Source organism: Orycteropus afer, unplaced genomic scaffold (genome assembly GCF_000298275.1).
Source record: "Orycteropus afer afer isolate SDZICR_OR568_19922 unplaced genomic scaffold, OryAfe1.0 scaffold00079, whole genome shotgun sequence".
NCBI classification, from domain to species: Eukaryota; Metazoa; Chordata; class Mammalia; order Tubulidentata; family Orycteropodidae; genus Orycteropus; species Orycteropus afer.
The window spans coordinates 9,792,913-9,810,057 of NW_006921666.1; the positions used below are offsets into that span (position 1 = coordinate 9,792,913).

The 17,145-nt window shown below is 47.3% G+C and overlaps 1 protein-coding gene across 1 annotated transcript in view; it reads right to left on the bottom strand.

Moving 5' to 3' along the window:
* Positions 1-832: 832 nt before the first annotated feature.
* Positions 833-17,145, bottom strand: part of DCAF4 (DDB1 and CUL4 associated factor 4) — a 21,813-nt gene continuing 5,500 nt past the window's right edge. Inside the window, exons 2-13 of the mRNA XM_007941400.1 lie at positions 16,166-16,266; positions 15,547-15,701; positions 14,746-14,828; positions 13,237-13,339; positions 10,866-11,009; positions 9,892-9,941; positions 5,788-5,867; positions 4,145-4,246; positions 3,916-4,013; positions 2,928-3,101; positions 2,453-2,567; positions 833-1,026 (exon numbers count right to left, since the gene is read on the bottom strand). Coding sequence (XP_007939591.1) covers positions 833-1,026; positions 2,453-2,567; positions 2,928-3,101; positions 3,916-4,013; positions 4,145-4,246; positions 5,788-5,867; positions 9,892-9,941; positions 10,866-11,009; positions 13,237-13,339; positions 14,746-14,828; positions 15,547-15,701; positions 16,166-16,266 — 1,399 coding nt within the window. The remainder of the gene's footprint in view (positions 1,027-2,452; positions 2,568-2,927; positions 3,102-3,915; positions 4,014-4,144; positions 4,247-5,787; positions 5,868-9,891; positions 9,942-10,865; positions 11,010-13,236; positions 13,340-14,745; positions 14,829-15,546; positions 15,702-16,165; positions 16,267-17,145) is intronic.

Genomic DNA, 17,145 nt, shown 5'->3' on the forward strand with positions numbered 1-17,145 from the left:
ACAAACACACCACAACATGATTCTAGTTTATTGTTTTGATAGAAAAATGGGCTCATTTAGCACTTTGTATGAACATTGCACAAACCGTTTTGCCTAGATAACAAAAAGTCACAGCTGGCTTTGAGACTAGGCCCTTGAATCTGACTTTGACGTTGCCATAACAGAAAGAGGAGCTGTTGTACCTAACATTCTAGAAGGTGCTTCAACAAATGCATGCTAAGGCCTGTTTAAAACCTGCTAGCATTTAAAAAGATGCATCTTTCTTTCCAATCCTAGAATGATACTAAAAGGAGAATCCCAGTGATCTTTGCTGTTGATACTGAGTGAGCTTATTCAGGAAGGTCAAGCTTAATGATTCCAAACTCCATCCCTAAGTCTGTCCTGCAGGGCCTCGGAGAAAGGACTTTCTGCTCCCTGTTCTATCCAGGTGTCTTTCTTCCGGGGACTAACCTAACACATCTCAGCCAGTCTCATCTTTAGGCTTTTCAAAACAACTTTGGTGAAAAAGAGGCAAATAGTTATTTTACTTTCCACCCCAAAAAAGTCTTTTTGTTTAAAAAATGTATGGGGAGGCTATTCTAAGGAATTCAACAAGAATAAGAAATAGGAACCTTTTATGAAAAGGACTTTCAGGCTCTCTCAAGCCCACTATTTAATGAAAATAACTTTACTGAAGTGTCTCCATGTAAAACACTTAACATCACCCCTGCAGCTGATGGCTAGCATCTGTGTACACTGAGCACCCATTTAAAATTGCTTAAAATAGAACAGCAATGGCTGTTCTTTACCTTTGTAAGTCAAACCCACATTGTCCAGGCTGCCCCCAGCAGAATCAGTTGTAGGAGAAATAATAGAGGTCCTGCCTGACAGCCATGAGCAGCCCTGACCCTCCCTGGAAGCCCCCGAGCCGAGAAGAGAAGGCCACGCTGGGGATGTCCTCCTTGGAGGCCGGGTAGGGGGAGGGTATGGTTCTGAGCAGGTGGGCATCATGGAGGCTCCAGATTCTCGTGTAGCAGTCTTGGCCCACTACATGGAAAAGATGTGGCAGGTTAGAGAATGCAAAAGAACCAAAATAAAAAACACCTAGGTGGAAGTTATATCTATTCCTAAGATGTGTCTGGTGCTCTAGAACCATAACCAGTTACAGGAATTCAAAGTTGTAAGACACACAGGCTGCTGTGGTCACCTTGGGTGGCTCAGTAGTTGTCCTGGTTAACGGGTTAAGGATTCTGCGTCTCTTGGTGTCAAGGGCTAGTCAAGAGAGTTTAGTCCACCTGGTCTAGATGCTATGCAGCTGACTTCAGGAGGTAACCAGACCTCTTCATTTATACCCACTGTAAAACCAGACACATGTTCAAGGAAAATCAAGGGACAGCTCCCAGGGCTCTCTGTGGTTCATGGTTCAGTTCATAAGACCAGTTAGTCTTTAGGGAATGTAACACACAACACCCATTAGTTATGGTAGCCCAGACACACACATGTGACTGCAGATAAGAAGGCATACCACTGGCATCCACAGATTTCACATGAATAGTTGTGATCAGTTGACTCCTAAGACTATTAACACTGTAGTAGGGGCTCCCTTGACAGGGATGACTTCAGGCTGTGCAGTGAGTTTTACTGCAGCTAGCTGACCACCCCACAGTGGCCTCTCAAGGCTTAGTGCTTCTCTATTCTCTAGCACACAAAAGTTCTTTTGAAATGAAACCTTAATGGAAATAGTCTTAAGAGTTCTAACAAAGTGATGCTTCTTAGCCACCATTAAAGAGTTTCATGGGGGATAAGGACATTCTGTGGTACACTGTATTAGCAAATTTGAGGATTCATGAAAACTGAGAGCACAATCGCCAATATTCTTTCCCAGTTAAAAACATTGATTTTTCATATTAAAATATACTATAGCCCAGAAGCATAATGTGCAATCAACTTGTAACTAACTCCCTTCAAGGGGGTTTAGTGGCTAGAAAGCTCTGCCCCTGTTCTATAGGCCACGGATCCGCAGAGACGGTGTTCATCTGAGGGGCCAGGAAACAGTTACAATGATCTTAATTTCCTTTCTCAGCACCCTCTAGTGGAAATGCAAGTAGAAAATCAGGAAGCCCGTGTTTTCAGACAGGACAACTGCGTGGTAAGGGTCCCAGTGATTGCTGGCCTGGGGAATAGACTTAAACCCAAGCCCTGCCCCACAGCTCCTGTTCTATTGCACCCAGCTCTTGCCAGCTTCTGAGGTGATGTTTGCCCACTGGCATGTGGATGTTCAAACCGCTGTTCCCTTATATCCAATCCATTTTTCTTCTGGTACCTTGTTCCCAACCGTTGACATTTGCCTTTGTTCCATTCTATTTCTGAGCAGCTTACGTCTGCCTCTCTTCCTGCAGCTTCTGCTGTTTAAGGTGCTAGGGGCCCTTAGGGACAGTATCTGATGGGATAGAATTTTCCCTTCCCCAGGTACCTGCCATCACGAGTCCTTCTTCCTCGTGCACATGCAGGGGCAGGTAGGCGTACTCATTCACATGACCTTCAAACTGCCTTAAACATTTAGTGGTCCTCAGGTCCCATAGCTTGATCTGGGGTAAAAACACAAGGGGTTGTTAGGGAGGGCCCAGCAGGTACATGGTGAACCCAAGGTGCAGAAGCCAGGGAGGGCAGGGTGGTCTCCAAGGTCTCTGAGACCTTAATCTCAGATTCCTGAGCCCTACAATCCTTTAAAAGCTTATAACCAAAGAACTCTTTTCATTTCTCCCTGGCCAGATTAGGCCTGCCCTGTTTCATCATGGGCAACATAGCTCCTGAACAGTATTTAACGTGCCTGGTCTCCCACTCCCTTTTCTGGCCTGGCTTCTTGATATAAGAGTCCCTTCTAATCACCCCTTCACCTGGCAGAAGGCTGGTCCAAACATTCCTGTAACCCTAGGTGCTACTCTTACCTTTCCAGACATGTCAGATGCCATCAGGCATCTCTCATGTTGGAGGATCTGCACAGAGGTCACCGCTGAATCATGGGACAGATGCATGGTCTCCCAACCCTTGCCTCGACTTTGAGAACGCAGATCAATGGCAAAGATCTCCCCGGAACGACAGCCATTAAATAGCAAAGGGGCCTGTGAAAAGAGGGACTGTTCAGTACCCAGCTATTACTACTGATCCAAGGTGGGGTATGCCCACATAACTCCTTACTTCCCCTATCCCAGCCCATCAGAAGGTGCAGGTGGAGATGAGTTAGTGTTTGGGTCTCAATAGAATGGGAAGAGAAGATGAGTCCCAATGTGTCCTTGTGGGGAGCATTCGTGTCCCAGGAGCTGCCCCACTGACAGCTTAGGTCTCTAACAGCAGCCCCCCAGCCAGCCAAGTCCTTTGTGAGAAGCTGAGGTGATGGAGATGGAGTAGGAAAGATGAGAGACCCAGGTAAAGATGTGGTGTCCCAAAGAGAGGAGAAATGACGGGAATGCCTGAAGGAAACCCGTGCCCATTGCCCAAGACGGGTCAGCAGACTCCCTCCTTTATAAGGAATATTTCCACACTTTCCAAGAAAGATGACATATTCTAATGGGCAAGTCTTTCAAATACAACAATGGCTAGAATTTTGATTTTTAACTTTATGAAAGCAGCAACTTGAAAGCTGTGGATTAAACCAGTAAATGCTATGCCTTGGGACTTAATTTGTGTATTTTTTCCCATTATTTGTCCTGCTGGCCAATCCAAGGACTCAAGAATTGCTAAAAATTCATTTAAACAGCAAGTTATTTAAACCCAGCTTAGCTAGCATTTTTGGAACAGCTAACTTTCATTCAGCCCAGACACATTCACAAGGTAACCCACTAATCCTTTCGGATGCCATGCAGGGATCCAATTTCTATCCAGCAAAATTTCTACTCTTGGGGAACTTTATGTAAGCACCTTCCAATTTCAACCCACCAAGACAGCAAACTGCTGGGCCAGGACATCGCTGCTGGTCCTGAATAACTGCCGGTGTCCTGTCACCACGTTGGTCAGCAGGACCTGCCGAGACAAGCCTGGTGGAGACAGAGATGAGCTAGTGACACCAGTGTTACCTGCAGTCTGTAGAGTGGGACTGCTGGGCAGTGGGGCTTAAGGTCTGTTGTGGTCCTTCACTCTGGGCACTGGGGGAGGCAGCCACGCTCACCTGTGCTAAAGCAGTTACTTGCTTGGATATTCAGGGACCACGCACAGGACCAGGCAGTGGGAATCCGGAAACTGCAGAGCACGCCAGGCTGGTCTCTTACCACTGAAGGGCACAGAGAAGATGAAGTGTGGCTCTGTGCTGCCAGGCCACTGACCATCCGATCTGGGAAACCTCTACAAGCCCAGACATATTCACAAAACGACTCCCTAATCCTTTTGGATGCCCATGAAAGAGGGAGGCCTAGTTGCTACACAGGGATCCAACCAGAAGGTTCTCTACTCTGGTTGCATTCTGGGTTGAGACACTCAGCCAGAGCACCTGACCCAAAGTGGTTACTGGAAAGGGAACGCCTGCAGCTGTCCTCTCTTCCCAGTACTGTCAACAGTATTATCAGTAGCAGGAGGCAGTATGGTACTAAAAACAAGATGGTCAGCCCATCTCCACTACCTTCTAGTTGTGTCTCAAGGAAAGAAAAACAAAATTAAACTTTTAAAATTGATATATATAACTACAAATCTTAAGTTACAGTTAGTGAATTATCACAAAGTAAAAATAGCCATGTAGCCACACCAGATTAAGAAATAGAACATTCCAGCACCCAGAAGCCTTTCTCATGCCCCCTTCCCAATTACTACCCCATCCCTACCCAAAGGTAATCACCATCCTAACTTTTAACACCATATACATCAGTTTCATGAGGCAAATTCTGAACCTTGCTTTGCCTCAGTTTCCTCATTTGTAAAATGGTGGCAATAATCTCTCCCCTCGTGAGTGATTGGTAAGATGAAATGCAGGCACTGGGCTGAGTGTGGCTTGCCTCATTTAATCTCCCACGTAAACTGATGGGGTGGGTGTTATCTTCAGTTCACAGAGGCAGTGAGGGGCAGGGCTGGGGTTTGTGCCAGGTTTGCCCGAAGCCTGCACTCTTAAAGGCTTGCCCTTGTTTCATTAAATTCTCTGGAAGACTGAAAACTTAAGATTCTGAATGCTGCCAGGAAGGAGAGATGTCCAGTTGCCTTCAGCCAGACAGAATCTAAGTACCCCTGAGAGTGCCTGCTGAACCAAAAAAAAAAACAAAAAACAAACTCACTGGCATCGAGTCGATTCTGCCTCTTAGCAACCCCCTTTGGGTTTCCAAGGTGGTAAATCTTTATGGAAATAGATCACCCCATCTTCGTTCCTCAGGGCAGCTGGTGGATTAGGCACTGCTGACTTTCTAGTTAGCAGCCACATGCCTTTCCACTACGCCACCAGAGCTCCTTGCTGTACAGTAGGAGCTTAATAGATGCTCTCTGAAAGGATCCATACAGGCAGCCCTGAAGAATGTTTTCATCTCTCACATTTTGATGGACATACCTGAACACTGCTCTGGTTGCTGAAATGACCCAAAAGGGGTAGAAAGGAGAGGACACAGTAAGGGTGTACATGCTTCCCGCACTAATCCTGGCACCAGACTTAAGAAGCTTTCGCGCCATTGCTTCTACAGACTGCCCTCCACCCCGCAAACTCTGACCTGGGCTCATTCAGCCTGTCGTCCTCACATTCCTCTCCAAGCCATCCCTACAAAGCTCATGTTGTGGGCTGCAGCTCCTGGGAGGCACAAGGGCCAACACCTGCTTACTCAAAGGAAAAGGGCCTTGTACCTGGGTGACTATGGGCGAACAGTGTAGCTGGGAGCAGAGTGGCGCAGCCTGGAGTGTTTGCGATTCCCATGCGGCACAGCCTGGAAAAAGCTGTTAAGGACAGTAAGGCACAAGAGTCTCCTCGGGGGGCAGGAAGGACAGGCATGAATACCCTTCAGAAAATCACACAGACACACAAAGTGGGGCAGAGAGTAACACCCATCACCCAGATTTAACGCGTTGACATTTTTCCAAATACAGACAGCTTCAGATATTTTTTAAAGTGAAAAAATACCACAGATAATGTTGAAATGCCCTGTTTTACCCTCCCCAATCCAATTCCCCCTTCTACCCCACTCAGAGAAAATCACTATTCTAAAACTGGCATGAGTTCTTCTAGGTCATCTATAATACTTTACATGTTGTCCATAAACATAAAGCACTGTTTGTTTTTAAAACACAAATAAATGGCATGCTCTGTCTGACAACTGTTCTAGCCAGCTCCGTCCTCCCCCAGGTTTATGTGTGTTGTAGGGTTGTTGTTGTTGTTTGCCGTCGAGTCGGCCCCGACTCATAGTCATATGCCTTTCCGAGGCAGTATCACTACGGAAGTAGGACTGCCCAACCTTCCTTCCGAGGAGTGGCTGGTGGGTTTGAACCGTCAGCCTTCTGGTTAGCAGGCAAGTGACTTAGCCACTATGCTATCAGAGCTCCTGTGTTGTAGGGTAGCTCCAGTTTACCAGTCTTCCTTTGTATAGCTACACCACTCCTGAGTGATCCTGCCCCCTGCTGGTGGGCACTCAGGTCGTTGTTGGTTTTTGCTCTACCAAAGGCATTTGACTGCTAACCAGAAGGCTGGTGGTTCAAACCTACCAGCCACTCCTTGGAAGGAAGATTGGGCAATCTACTTCTGTAGAGACACCCCCTTGGAAACCCAAGGAGGGGTTGCTATGAGTAGGGACCGACTTGACGGCAGTGAGTTTGGTTTGGTTTTTTGGTTTGATGAGCCACCTCTCTCACTTCCCCCCTCCCAGGTGTGGGAGCATCTCTAAGGCAGTGCTTCTAAAACCCAGGGTAAGAGTTTCATTTTACACAACTGAGTATATACCCACAAATACCTGAAGCAAGAGTTTCATGTTTACCTTTACTAATGATGAAACTGATATTTTCTAGTCTATATCATTAAAAAATGCCACTCAATAAATTGATTTAATGTCCCACTGGTGGGTTATGACTGCACTTTGAAAGAAATGAGTTACCATCTACACCTAGAGTGGAGTACTTGCATCTTCACCTCTACTAACAATGGCCAAATTCCCCTCCAACGTGGCTGTACCAATTTACTCACACCAGCAGATTTCCTCAGGTGCCCCATGTGCCCACACTTGTTAGCCTTTAAAATGTTTGCTTATCTGAATGGCTGGAAGATGGTATGTCAGTGTTAGTTTCACTTGCATTCCCGTTAGTGGTATATTGGTAATTGATGATTATAGCCATTGGATTTCTTATTCTTTGAATTGCTCTTTATATCCTTTGCCATTTTTCTGTTCGGTTGTCTGTCTTCTTCTGATCGACTTGGTTTCCCTCCCTTTCCCTTCACAGCCAATCTTCCCAAGAGGAGCCTATGCTTATTCCCAGTCTCTTTGAACCCACCTCTGACCTTGCCAGTGAAATGTTCCCACCAAGGTCTCTGTGAGCTGCTGGTTTCTAAATTGGATGAAAACTTCTCAGCCCTGACCAGTGGCACAATTTTTAACCATATCCTCCCCACTTCTTGGCCTCCACACCACTGCTCTTTCCTAGCTTTCCTTCCATTGCTCTAAAGGTCCCTTCTCAGGCTCCATGGAAGAGAGAATGGGTTTCTCTTCCTTACCCCACCATAGAACACTGTTGCCTCCCAGTTTTATCCTTGGACTCCTTCCACCAACATGCTTCACCGGCCAAATCCCAAACCTCTTTCAGACTTGGGCTTCCTGCGGCATTCATTCAAGCCCTCATCACTGCCCTCTGAGACCCCTGCAGCAGCCCGCCGTGAGAGCTCTATGCCTCCACATGGCTACCACAGAAATCCTGAAAAACAATTGCATGGTTGCAATCCTCCAGGACCATCCCTGAGGAATCAGTCCTGCAAGGCCCTACCCAGCCAGACACCATGGACACCAAGCCATGTCCTCTCTGACTGGTCCCTCCTTCCTATGTGGACGTCACCTCCAAGAAGGCTGTCCCACTCCCGTCATCCCTCTTGTATTCAGCTGCCCTCATAGGTATGACTGTGTTGACTAATTGCCTGTTGATCTGCTATCTCTAGCACCTTGCACAGGGATTGGATGTGCTTGGCAGATGTTGGTTGAATAAATGCACATATACTTCATTGGAAAATGTAAACATCTGAAAAGCCATTGTAGAGAACTCACAATCTCTCACGTTGCTTTGGATGGTAAGTTCTGTACCACACAGCTCATCAGACAGCAGCCCAGTTCCTTCCTAAGTAAACGTGTTTTGCCTCTGTCTGAAGAGTGAAGATGAGAGAACATCCTTACTCATGTGTACTTTTGGTTACTATGATTGAAACTCAGGTTATATTCAAACTGTATAGTACTTACAGGATGAATTCCATAGTTTTAATCCCTAACAGGCCAAGGTTAACCAAGAGCTCAGTAAGAGTGAGTATAATGCACTCAGTATAACATCCCACCACTCTTGGGGGATGGGGCTGGGATGCAGAGCACAAGTCTGAACAAGGTGTCATTTTTTGTGAAGGGCAATAGTTCTGTGAACTTCTGTAGAAACAGTAAGTGCACAAAAGCCTGAAGATTACTTGAAATAACCACCAGAGGGCAAGCTGATTAAGTTACAATAGACCATACTTTGAAACCTAATTATGCAGGTTTTTATCATCTCCTTAAAGAAACACAAGAACATACCTTGCTGTTTTAAGAACAGAAGTGAAAGTGAAGGTCTTGTTTTCTTTCTCTTAAGCCTGGCCTCTTCTCTCCTCTGGTTAGACATCCCAGTACAGGTAGCTCCATTACTCACAGACCCCACCAAACAAAAGCCACAGCCACATTGATTTACAGAACACACAGTGTTTTGTGTTTGTCCTACAAGACTTGGTATCAGGTCTTTATCTAATGGCTCTAAACCCATTTGAGATACACACATGAAACAGAAAAAACAAGTTCTGGTTCAGCTATAATTTGTGGAGGGCCTATGATATGCTAGGCACTGTGCGAAGTGTTCACAGATACTATCTAATGCTAACCTCAAGCCAACTCATGATATCTGCAATGAGTAGTCACATGACATCAAGAACCCATTTACTGTGGGAATGGAATCAAGGGTAGGCTCATTAACATGTGGCTTTGATGTTGGGTCAAACAATATCCTTGAAGCATATGATGGGCAGTTGTCTTGTGCAACATCAAGAACCCCCAAGACTCCCAGGGGAAGGTGTAGCCACCCTGACGCTGCACTGCTGGGCAACTAGCAGGAGAGCCCTTGGTCGCCCTCTGGAGAGGCACAAGCTAGAAATCGAGAGCACTCTCAAGAAGGTCCCCCAGCCCAGGGCCCACACACTCAGGCCCAGGCCAAAGGAACCTTTTCTTTGGTCCTTGACCTCAGCCTTCTGTGGGAAGGTCCCCTCTCCACCTCCAGACCACTAGCCCTGCTGCTCTCGGCTTCTCCCACTCGGCCCCAGCAGCATTTGTTGTTCCTTCCCATGGCTTTAAGTCCTTTCTGCTGCAGCGTCCTCTGTCTGGAACAGATGCTTGATCTGTCTGGTGATTCGAGGCTGATGCTGCATGACACAGTGATGAGGTGGGCAGGCTCAGGGGCGGGCCTGCCAGGGTTCTGATCCTGGTCCACTTACACATGAAGCTCTCAGAGCAGCGCCTGGCACACTGACAATGCCACTCCTGAGAAACAGCCATCACGGGGACCTCGACGACTTCTCTGTGTTCTGCGGGAAGTCTTGGTGCCTACTCTGGTGGGCTGCTCTGTCCTGGAGCAGAATGGTTCAGCCCTCTGGCCCCTCAGACACTTGTGCCATCTCACAAACCCCCAGAATGCCCAGGTCCCTAGCAGGGTGTGCCTGTTTACCAAACCTCTTCACCCACCAAAAGATACAGAATATGGGAATCCAAGTGATTCAGTGAGGCCCAGCACACAGAATTCACCTGGGGAGGAAGCACATGGCAGACAGATGACTGGTTTGACTGGCAAATCACAGAGAAAAAAAGAACAATACTGTTTTGGGAATAATTTCTGGGGATGTACACGTGTGACTTCTTTCTACAGATCTTGCATGTCTAAAATGAGCTCAACGAGCATTCTGAGAACAAGGGACTTCTGTGCCCTGCCATCTAGGGCCTTGAAGGGGACGGAGAGGAAGGAGTAATCTCCAGGCTTCAGTCCTTCCTCATCAGCATGGGCCACAGTGAGATGTCTGGTATACCCTCTTGGGCAGGGCTGAACTCTCTACAACAACAGGGGGCCAAACCTAACTCTGCAAACGGGGAACTAGATCTTATTTCACCCCAAACCACTTTCAACCTGTACCCATCTTGTAGCTTATGTCCAGACTGAACAGAAAGTCACAGATGCATCCATTACCTCCCTGCAATTTAAAGGTGGCCCCCAGATGGCAAGCTCCTTGTATTTGTCTAGACCTCAGTGTCAGCCACAGTGTCCAGTGCAGACTGGCTGACTGAGGCATTCTCCTGGAGCTGAGAGGAGAACCCTTATGGTCAGAACATCCCAGACCTCTGTGCCCTGGCAGGGGCTCATTTGGATCACCTCATGATTATCCTGGAGGGAAGGGCCTCACAACCAGGTAGAGCAGCACTGCTTCAAGCCTACCTCCCACCACACACGCTCATCGCCTCTCCCAAGACGAGAAACTCTTGAGGCTCTTTGCTTCCACCATGGATTCTCGGTAACTAGATTTCAATTTGACTCTTGGGGAAATGAGGCAACTATGCCTGGCCATCTTCACATAGCTCTCTCCTTTCCTCTGGATCTGGAAAGCCATTTCTTGCACTGGAGCGCCCAGGACCCCAACGCAGAGTGGGCTGACAGGCTAAAGGGGTGGGTGAGTGTACCTTCCGGTTGGTGAAGTATAGGTTTTCATACATTCTCACAGTGGGTGACGGGATCCGCAGATGGCTGAGGTTGATGATGCTGTACTTGGAGCCACCACCTTTGACATCGATGACTGTGAAGACCTGGTCCTTGTTGGTATTCGCCTAGAGAAGCAAAGTGGACAGCAGATGACCTTGAAGGCTGAGGCCGGCAGGCTACCTAAGACCTTCTGACCAACTGCATGCCTCTCCGGGCCCAGATGCCCTGTGCACTTTCACCAGGGTGCTTGTCAGTGAGGGAGGGTGGAGATGGCTTAAATTTCAACCTACTCTGGAAATGGCTACGTGGCTATCTCTGGACAAAGCTAACAGCTGTCTGGTCTAACAACTCAGCAGCAGGGATAAGAACTGAAGTGAGGGGGCCTGGTTAGGAAGTCTGCGTTCTGCATGGTTTAGAAGAGTCCAAATGTCCACTCAGAGGAACTGTTCAGATGAATGAGGGGTAGCTACGTGGCGACATACTACGTGACTATCATGAAAGCCATGCGGCAATGTGGGGGGCGCTAGTCAAAGGATGAAAGTAGGATACTGAACTGTATATACATAACACAGGCACTGTGTTACCACCAGGAGCTCTGGTAGCATAGTGCCTAAGGCACTTGACTGCTAACCAGAAGGCTGGCAGTTCAAACCCACCAGCCACTCCTCGGAAGGAAGATTGGGCAATCTACTTCTGTAGTGATACTGCCTTGGAAACCCAAGGAGGGGTCGCTATGAGTCAGGTCCGACTTGACAGCACACAACAACAACATGTTACCACCAAGGGGAAAAAAGGTTCGGCAAAAAGGAAAAAGCATGATAAAAAAGACTACATTGGAATGTGGGCTATTTTTACGATTTTTTTTATTCATTTAAAATAATAGTGTGGTTAATAATTACTTCAAAGTAAAACCTCTAAATATTTGTGTTTTGTATATACTGATAAATACACACACAAACTCATATACATCGTGTGTGTATACAACGAGCTAGGCTGGGATGTTGGTGACATGGCATTGACTTTGCAAGTTCACTCAGAAGAACAGCTGTGTTCTTGGGAGAATCATCAAAAGTGACTAGAATCAGATCTGAAAAATTGGATTGCTGAGTGGCAAACTGCCCTTCCAAGCCCTCTGGTTCACACCAGACTGCCAGAGTCACCTATAACTTTTGGGACAGGAAAACTACCAAAGAGCCCTTGTGTTCAGAAGCTAGCATGCACAGACTGTGTGAGGCGATACAACGGAATCACCCTACAAAGCACGAGGACCAGGAAGCTCACGCTCAGAACAAGGAACCTGTGCACCACCAGACTCCAGAGTCCACACCCTCCATAGTCCCCACCTGGGCTACTGAAGAACCCAGGGGAGCTCCTGAGGCAAGCCCACCACAAGAAAATATTCTATTGATTCAGATAAAATGGTACCCCAAACACACAGCATAGCAGCCAGAGGACAGAATATGAGTTCTGTCCCCCAGTACCCTGCTTTGGAGGGACCCTGCTGTGGAAGTCTCCAGAACAAGAAGACTCAGCATTAACCTCAAAGGTCAACTCTGTAGCTTCAGCCTCCAGTCCTTCCATCAGACACTGAACCCAGGCTCTTTGTGTTTGTGTCTTCTCTTCCACTCCCTGGCTTTCCATTGGCCTCCAGGAAGGACAGGGCTTGCCTGATAGGCCATGCTTTCAGTGGTCCATGGTATTCCTAGTTGTGCTGAGACATCTGGCACCTTTTGATTACAGGAGATCCTCTAGCTCTTGGCCAACATTTTCCTTGCCACTGGGCTTGTGAGTTTGGCTGTTGGCTCCCACCCTGGGTCTAATCAAAGGCACAGAAAGACTTTCTATTCCCTGCAAATGAAGTGATAAGGTGTGCTGGATGTGCTGGCCCAGGGACAGACACAGGCCTGCAGGCACATGCCACACAGGCTGTTGCTACCAAAGGCACAATGCAGCTTCAGCTTTGGCCACCAAACCCTGCCTCAGTTTAGAAGGATCAGAAGCACGCTGGTCTCCTGGGTACCCTTCCAGCTGTGTACCCAGCACATCCAAGCGAAAGGTACTCTGAAGTCCTTTTCAGCCAATGTGTGACTGGGCCCAGGCTCTGATGCAAAATGACAGCTGAAGGGGGAAAAGTGACAATGGTCACAGCACAGCCTGCCCTACCAGCTTGGTGTCTGCCACCAGGTAGCCAGCAGGCGCTTGTTAAAAGCACAAAACCAAGACAGCACCTCCTGCTTTATGGCAGTCAGCTTCTACAAAGCCAGGCATGACAAAAGCTAACACTAAGCCGGAAAGTGTCCTGAGGACGGCTGCCATGCCCCTCCCAGCCACAAGCATCTCCCGTCTACTCACCAGTATGAGGTTAAATTGGTCACTTGCCAAAGCAGAAGGATCCGAGCTCTGGATGCAGACCTTTCTCTTCTGCATGCAGCTCACTCGCAGCTCGTGGGCTAGACTGCAGGGGAGACGGGGGACAGACAGGGCACAGACTCTATGCCAAGACAGCCATGAGAAAGACTCGGGGGGTGGGAAAGGGCAGAACGTAAGCCCACTTCTCCTAGCTGCCGTTCTCCATATGACCTTCCAGCAACAGAACTTAGCAAGATCCCAACTAATCTGAATTTTGGTTTTATCACGGAACTCTTAGGAAAACGAAAACCAAAAAAACGGGTGACCTGTCCATGAAACTGAAGAAAGTCAGAACTAGAAGGGATTGGTTTTTAGATCATGTGATACAACACTTTCTCTTGAGGTGAAGAGAGAAAGGCCTGGAGAGATCAAACACGTGCTAAAGGACACCTGACTAAAGAGAAGAGCCCGGGGTGAGGCTGCCCCGCTTACTGCCCCTTCCCTCTTCTACCTGTCAGTTACTCAGCAGGTTTCAGATGAAGAACAGATCTTTATGACCAGACTCTAACTCTTTCCTTCAGGAAACAAACAGGAACAAAAACCAAACCACTGCCATCAAGCTGATTCCAACTCATAGTGACCCTTTTAGGACAGAGCAGAACTGCTCCATAGGGTTTCCAAGTCACTAAATATTTATGGAAACAAACTACCTCATCTTTCTCCCACAAAGTAGCTTCCGGGTTTGAACTGCCAACCTTTTGGTTAGCAGTCAAATGTTTTAACCACTGCAACACCAGAACTCCTTTTTCCCTCTCAGAAGGAGTGAATACAGGAGAGGCCATGCCTTGCCTGCCCAGTCTGGCACCTCTTGCATGGCTCGAAGGGGGCACTGCTCCAAAGTGAGAGAGCTGTGTGCCTGTAGGCCACCTCAGACTTGTTTCTTCACCTTCCGCATGCAAGGGGCCTGGAACTCAGACACTGCAGCCAGACAGACCCTGCTTTTCTGGCTATACTTTGGGCCAATCACATCTCTCTTCTGAACCTCAGTCTCCTTTTCTGGAAACTGGGAGAAAATACCAACCTATCTCACAGTTTGAATTTTAATTATGTCAGACACCCCAAGTACTTAGATAACATTTGTATACACACCTATCCATTTAATGTTTCATTTTTGGATAATTCATTAGAATGGGGAAGAGGAGGAGGCAGAAATCTCATGGGAATGAATTTGTGGGACCTTCTACGGAACTAAAACTGGTTTGTGAGTAAGACAGGGTAAACACCTTCAGTCATTTCATTTCCCTTCTCCCGGCCTCCTGCGGGAGTCTCCCTCTCTCCCCTAGAGGAGAATCATGCTCTCAGCTGCAGAAGGCAGACAGTGGGCTGGAGCCCCTCAACTGTGAGGCATCCTCAGAACACATCCTATCCCAACTGTCTCCTTGGACCACGGAAATAAGAAAGGAAAGGGAAAAACAGTTATGAAGAAAACGTAACGATGAGGCATTGTCTTACCGGGAATAACTGGTGTTGTTAAGAAAACCCAGCTGTCTTTTATGTAGCAAAGATGACGCATTAAATCCCCTTCTGGCTACTTTCTAAGTTAAAAAAAAAAAAAAGAAAAAAATCAATGAGGCTTTACTTTTATCATGGGATAAGAGAGAATGTTTTTAGCTCCACAGGATGCAATGAAGAAACAGGTGCTAAACTGGCAGAAATTCTATGCATAAAAATCTGACAGTCTCCTTGGCAAGAAGTATGGAAGCTAGAAAGTCTCTTCCAAGCCCCTCATCAGTTTCTACCTGGGAAGATGAAGTCACCAAGCTAGTGAGTTCCAGAATGGGGAAGGACACCTAGGTCTTAGTTGGGCTTTCTATTGGACCTATGGCGAGCCCAAGGCCAGGATTTCCCATTCAGCTGCTCTATAAACCATCAAAATGGCCTGATATCAAAACTGTCTCCCAGACTGCCTGCGGTACTCAGAAGGGACACAGAAACCCTCACATCCAAGCCATGCATTGGGCTTTCTATTTCCAGTATGCAGTCGCCGAGAGTGTGTCAGGCTGCTTCCCAAGTTTCCACTGGGGCAAGACAAAACGTTAGAATTACTGATGAAACTCAGCAAACAGACAAAAAATTTTGAGTGGATGGGAGGAGGGACTCCTTGCCTATTCCTAGTTACTCCATCAGGTTTGTCAGGGAAAATCTCGAGCCCTACTCCCTAAAGTGCACTGTACGCTGTGTAATGGGGCATCCGCTGGCACCTCCTTTCAGCAGCGGGTCGATGCTGATGGAGCGGATGAGTGTGGAGCCCACCTTTCTCTGCTTGTCCTCTTCCACCAGCTGCAGTCTCTTCCTCTCCATTTCCTTCTGCTGGATGCTCTCCTTCGTGAGAGGGTTGCAGTTGTTATGCCCAGGAAGCAAGCGAAAGTAGCGTTTCTTTTCAGGGTCAAAGTAATACCCTGGTAGATCTTCAGTCAAAAAGAAATAAAATGCACTTCAACTGAAAACACTGTGAGAAGTGCACCTGACAAACACCTACTAAGGAGCCTGGTGGCTTGTCTACAAACCACCCTTCTCACTGCCCCAGCTGCCTGTCTTTTGAGGAGGAAGTGGGTTGGTACCATCAGTCACTATCCTGGATCAAAGTCCAACCTGGGGGAAATCATTTGCCTCAGGATCACCCTTCCTGATACACCTAGCTCCTTCCTTTAGTGACTTAAATCTGCTCCTACAACTTCCTCCAGACCAGGCATGGGCTGGTGACACACATGAAGTGTACCCACGTGGAAGCAACAAGACACTGAGACACATATCAAGCCCTGGCTAAGGAAAAAAGGCAGTGAGAACAGATGTCACCAGATGACAGGCAGGGGCATGTTAATCTTCCCCCACAGGCAGGGGGACAGGAGACCTGTCTAGCATGCCACCATACCTGGCACCGAAGAGCTTACAGCTGTGCTTGAAGAGGTTGATGGGGACTCGTCATCACCAGGGCCAGAATCCTCTGGGCTTTGCAGTAGCCCCGTGTTATACCTGTGTAAACACACAGTCATGGTACGTTACAGCCAAGGCCTTGAGTTCCTAGGCCTTCTTTAACTGTGAAGGCTCCGTAGCAGCAGCTCACCAGCCTTCACTCCTGACTCTCTGATTACTTGGGTTTTCCTCTTTTTCTTTTGAAAGTAGCTCATCTACTGCAAATACACCAAGGTTAAGGCAAGGTTTCATCTTTTTTTTATTGGTAGGAAAATTTTGTTGTTATTAGGTGACTGTAGAGTTAGTTCTGACTCACAGTAACCTTACGTACAACAGCACAAAACACTGCTTGGTCCTGTGCCAAGCTCACAATCCTTGCTATGTCTGAACCCACTGTTGCAGTCACTGTGTCAATCCATCTCTGTGAGTGTCCACCTCTTTTTCATTGACCCTCCACTTTACCAAGCATGATGTCCTTCTCCAGGGTGGCCCCACCTGTCAACATGTCCATAACATGTGAGATGAAGTCTCACCATCGTTGCTTCTAATTCTGCTGTACTTTTTCCAAAACAGATTTGTTTGTTTTCTGGCAGTCCATGGTATATTCAGTAGTCTTCACCAATAACATCATTTAAAGCTATCAGTTTTTCTTTGGTCTTCCTTATTCACTGTCCAGTTTTGCATGCATATGAGGTGATCGAAAATACCATGGCTTGGGTCAGGCACACTTTTGTCCTCAAAATGACCTCTTTTTAGTTACATGGGCAGTACAAACAACAAATATGAACCCCTTTGCATATACAATACTGAGTTGTCAGTGAAAGCAAACATGGGTATAGGGACGGATAGATGGGTGAACAAGCTAAACAATTAGGTATGTCTAAATGGAGAGTGTATCCAAGATCATATACAGGGTTGGCAGACAATGGGCCTGTAAGT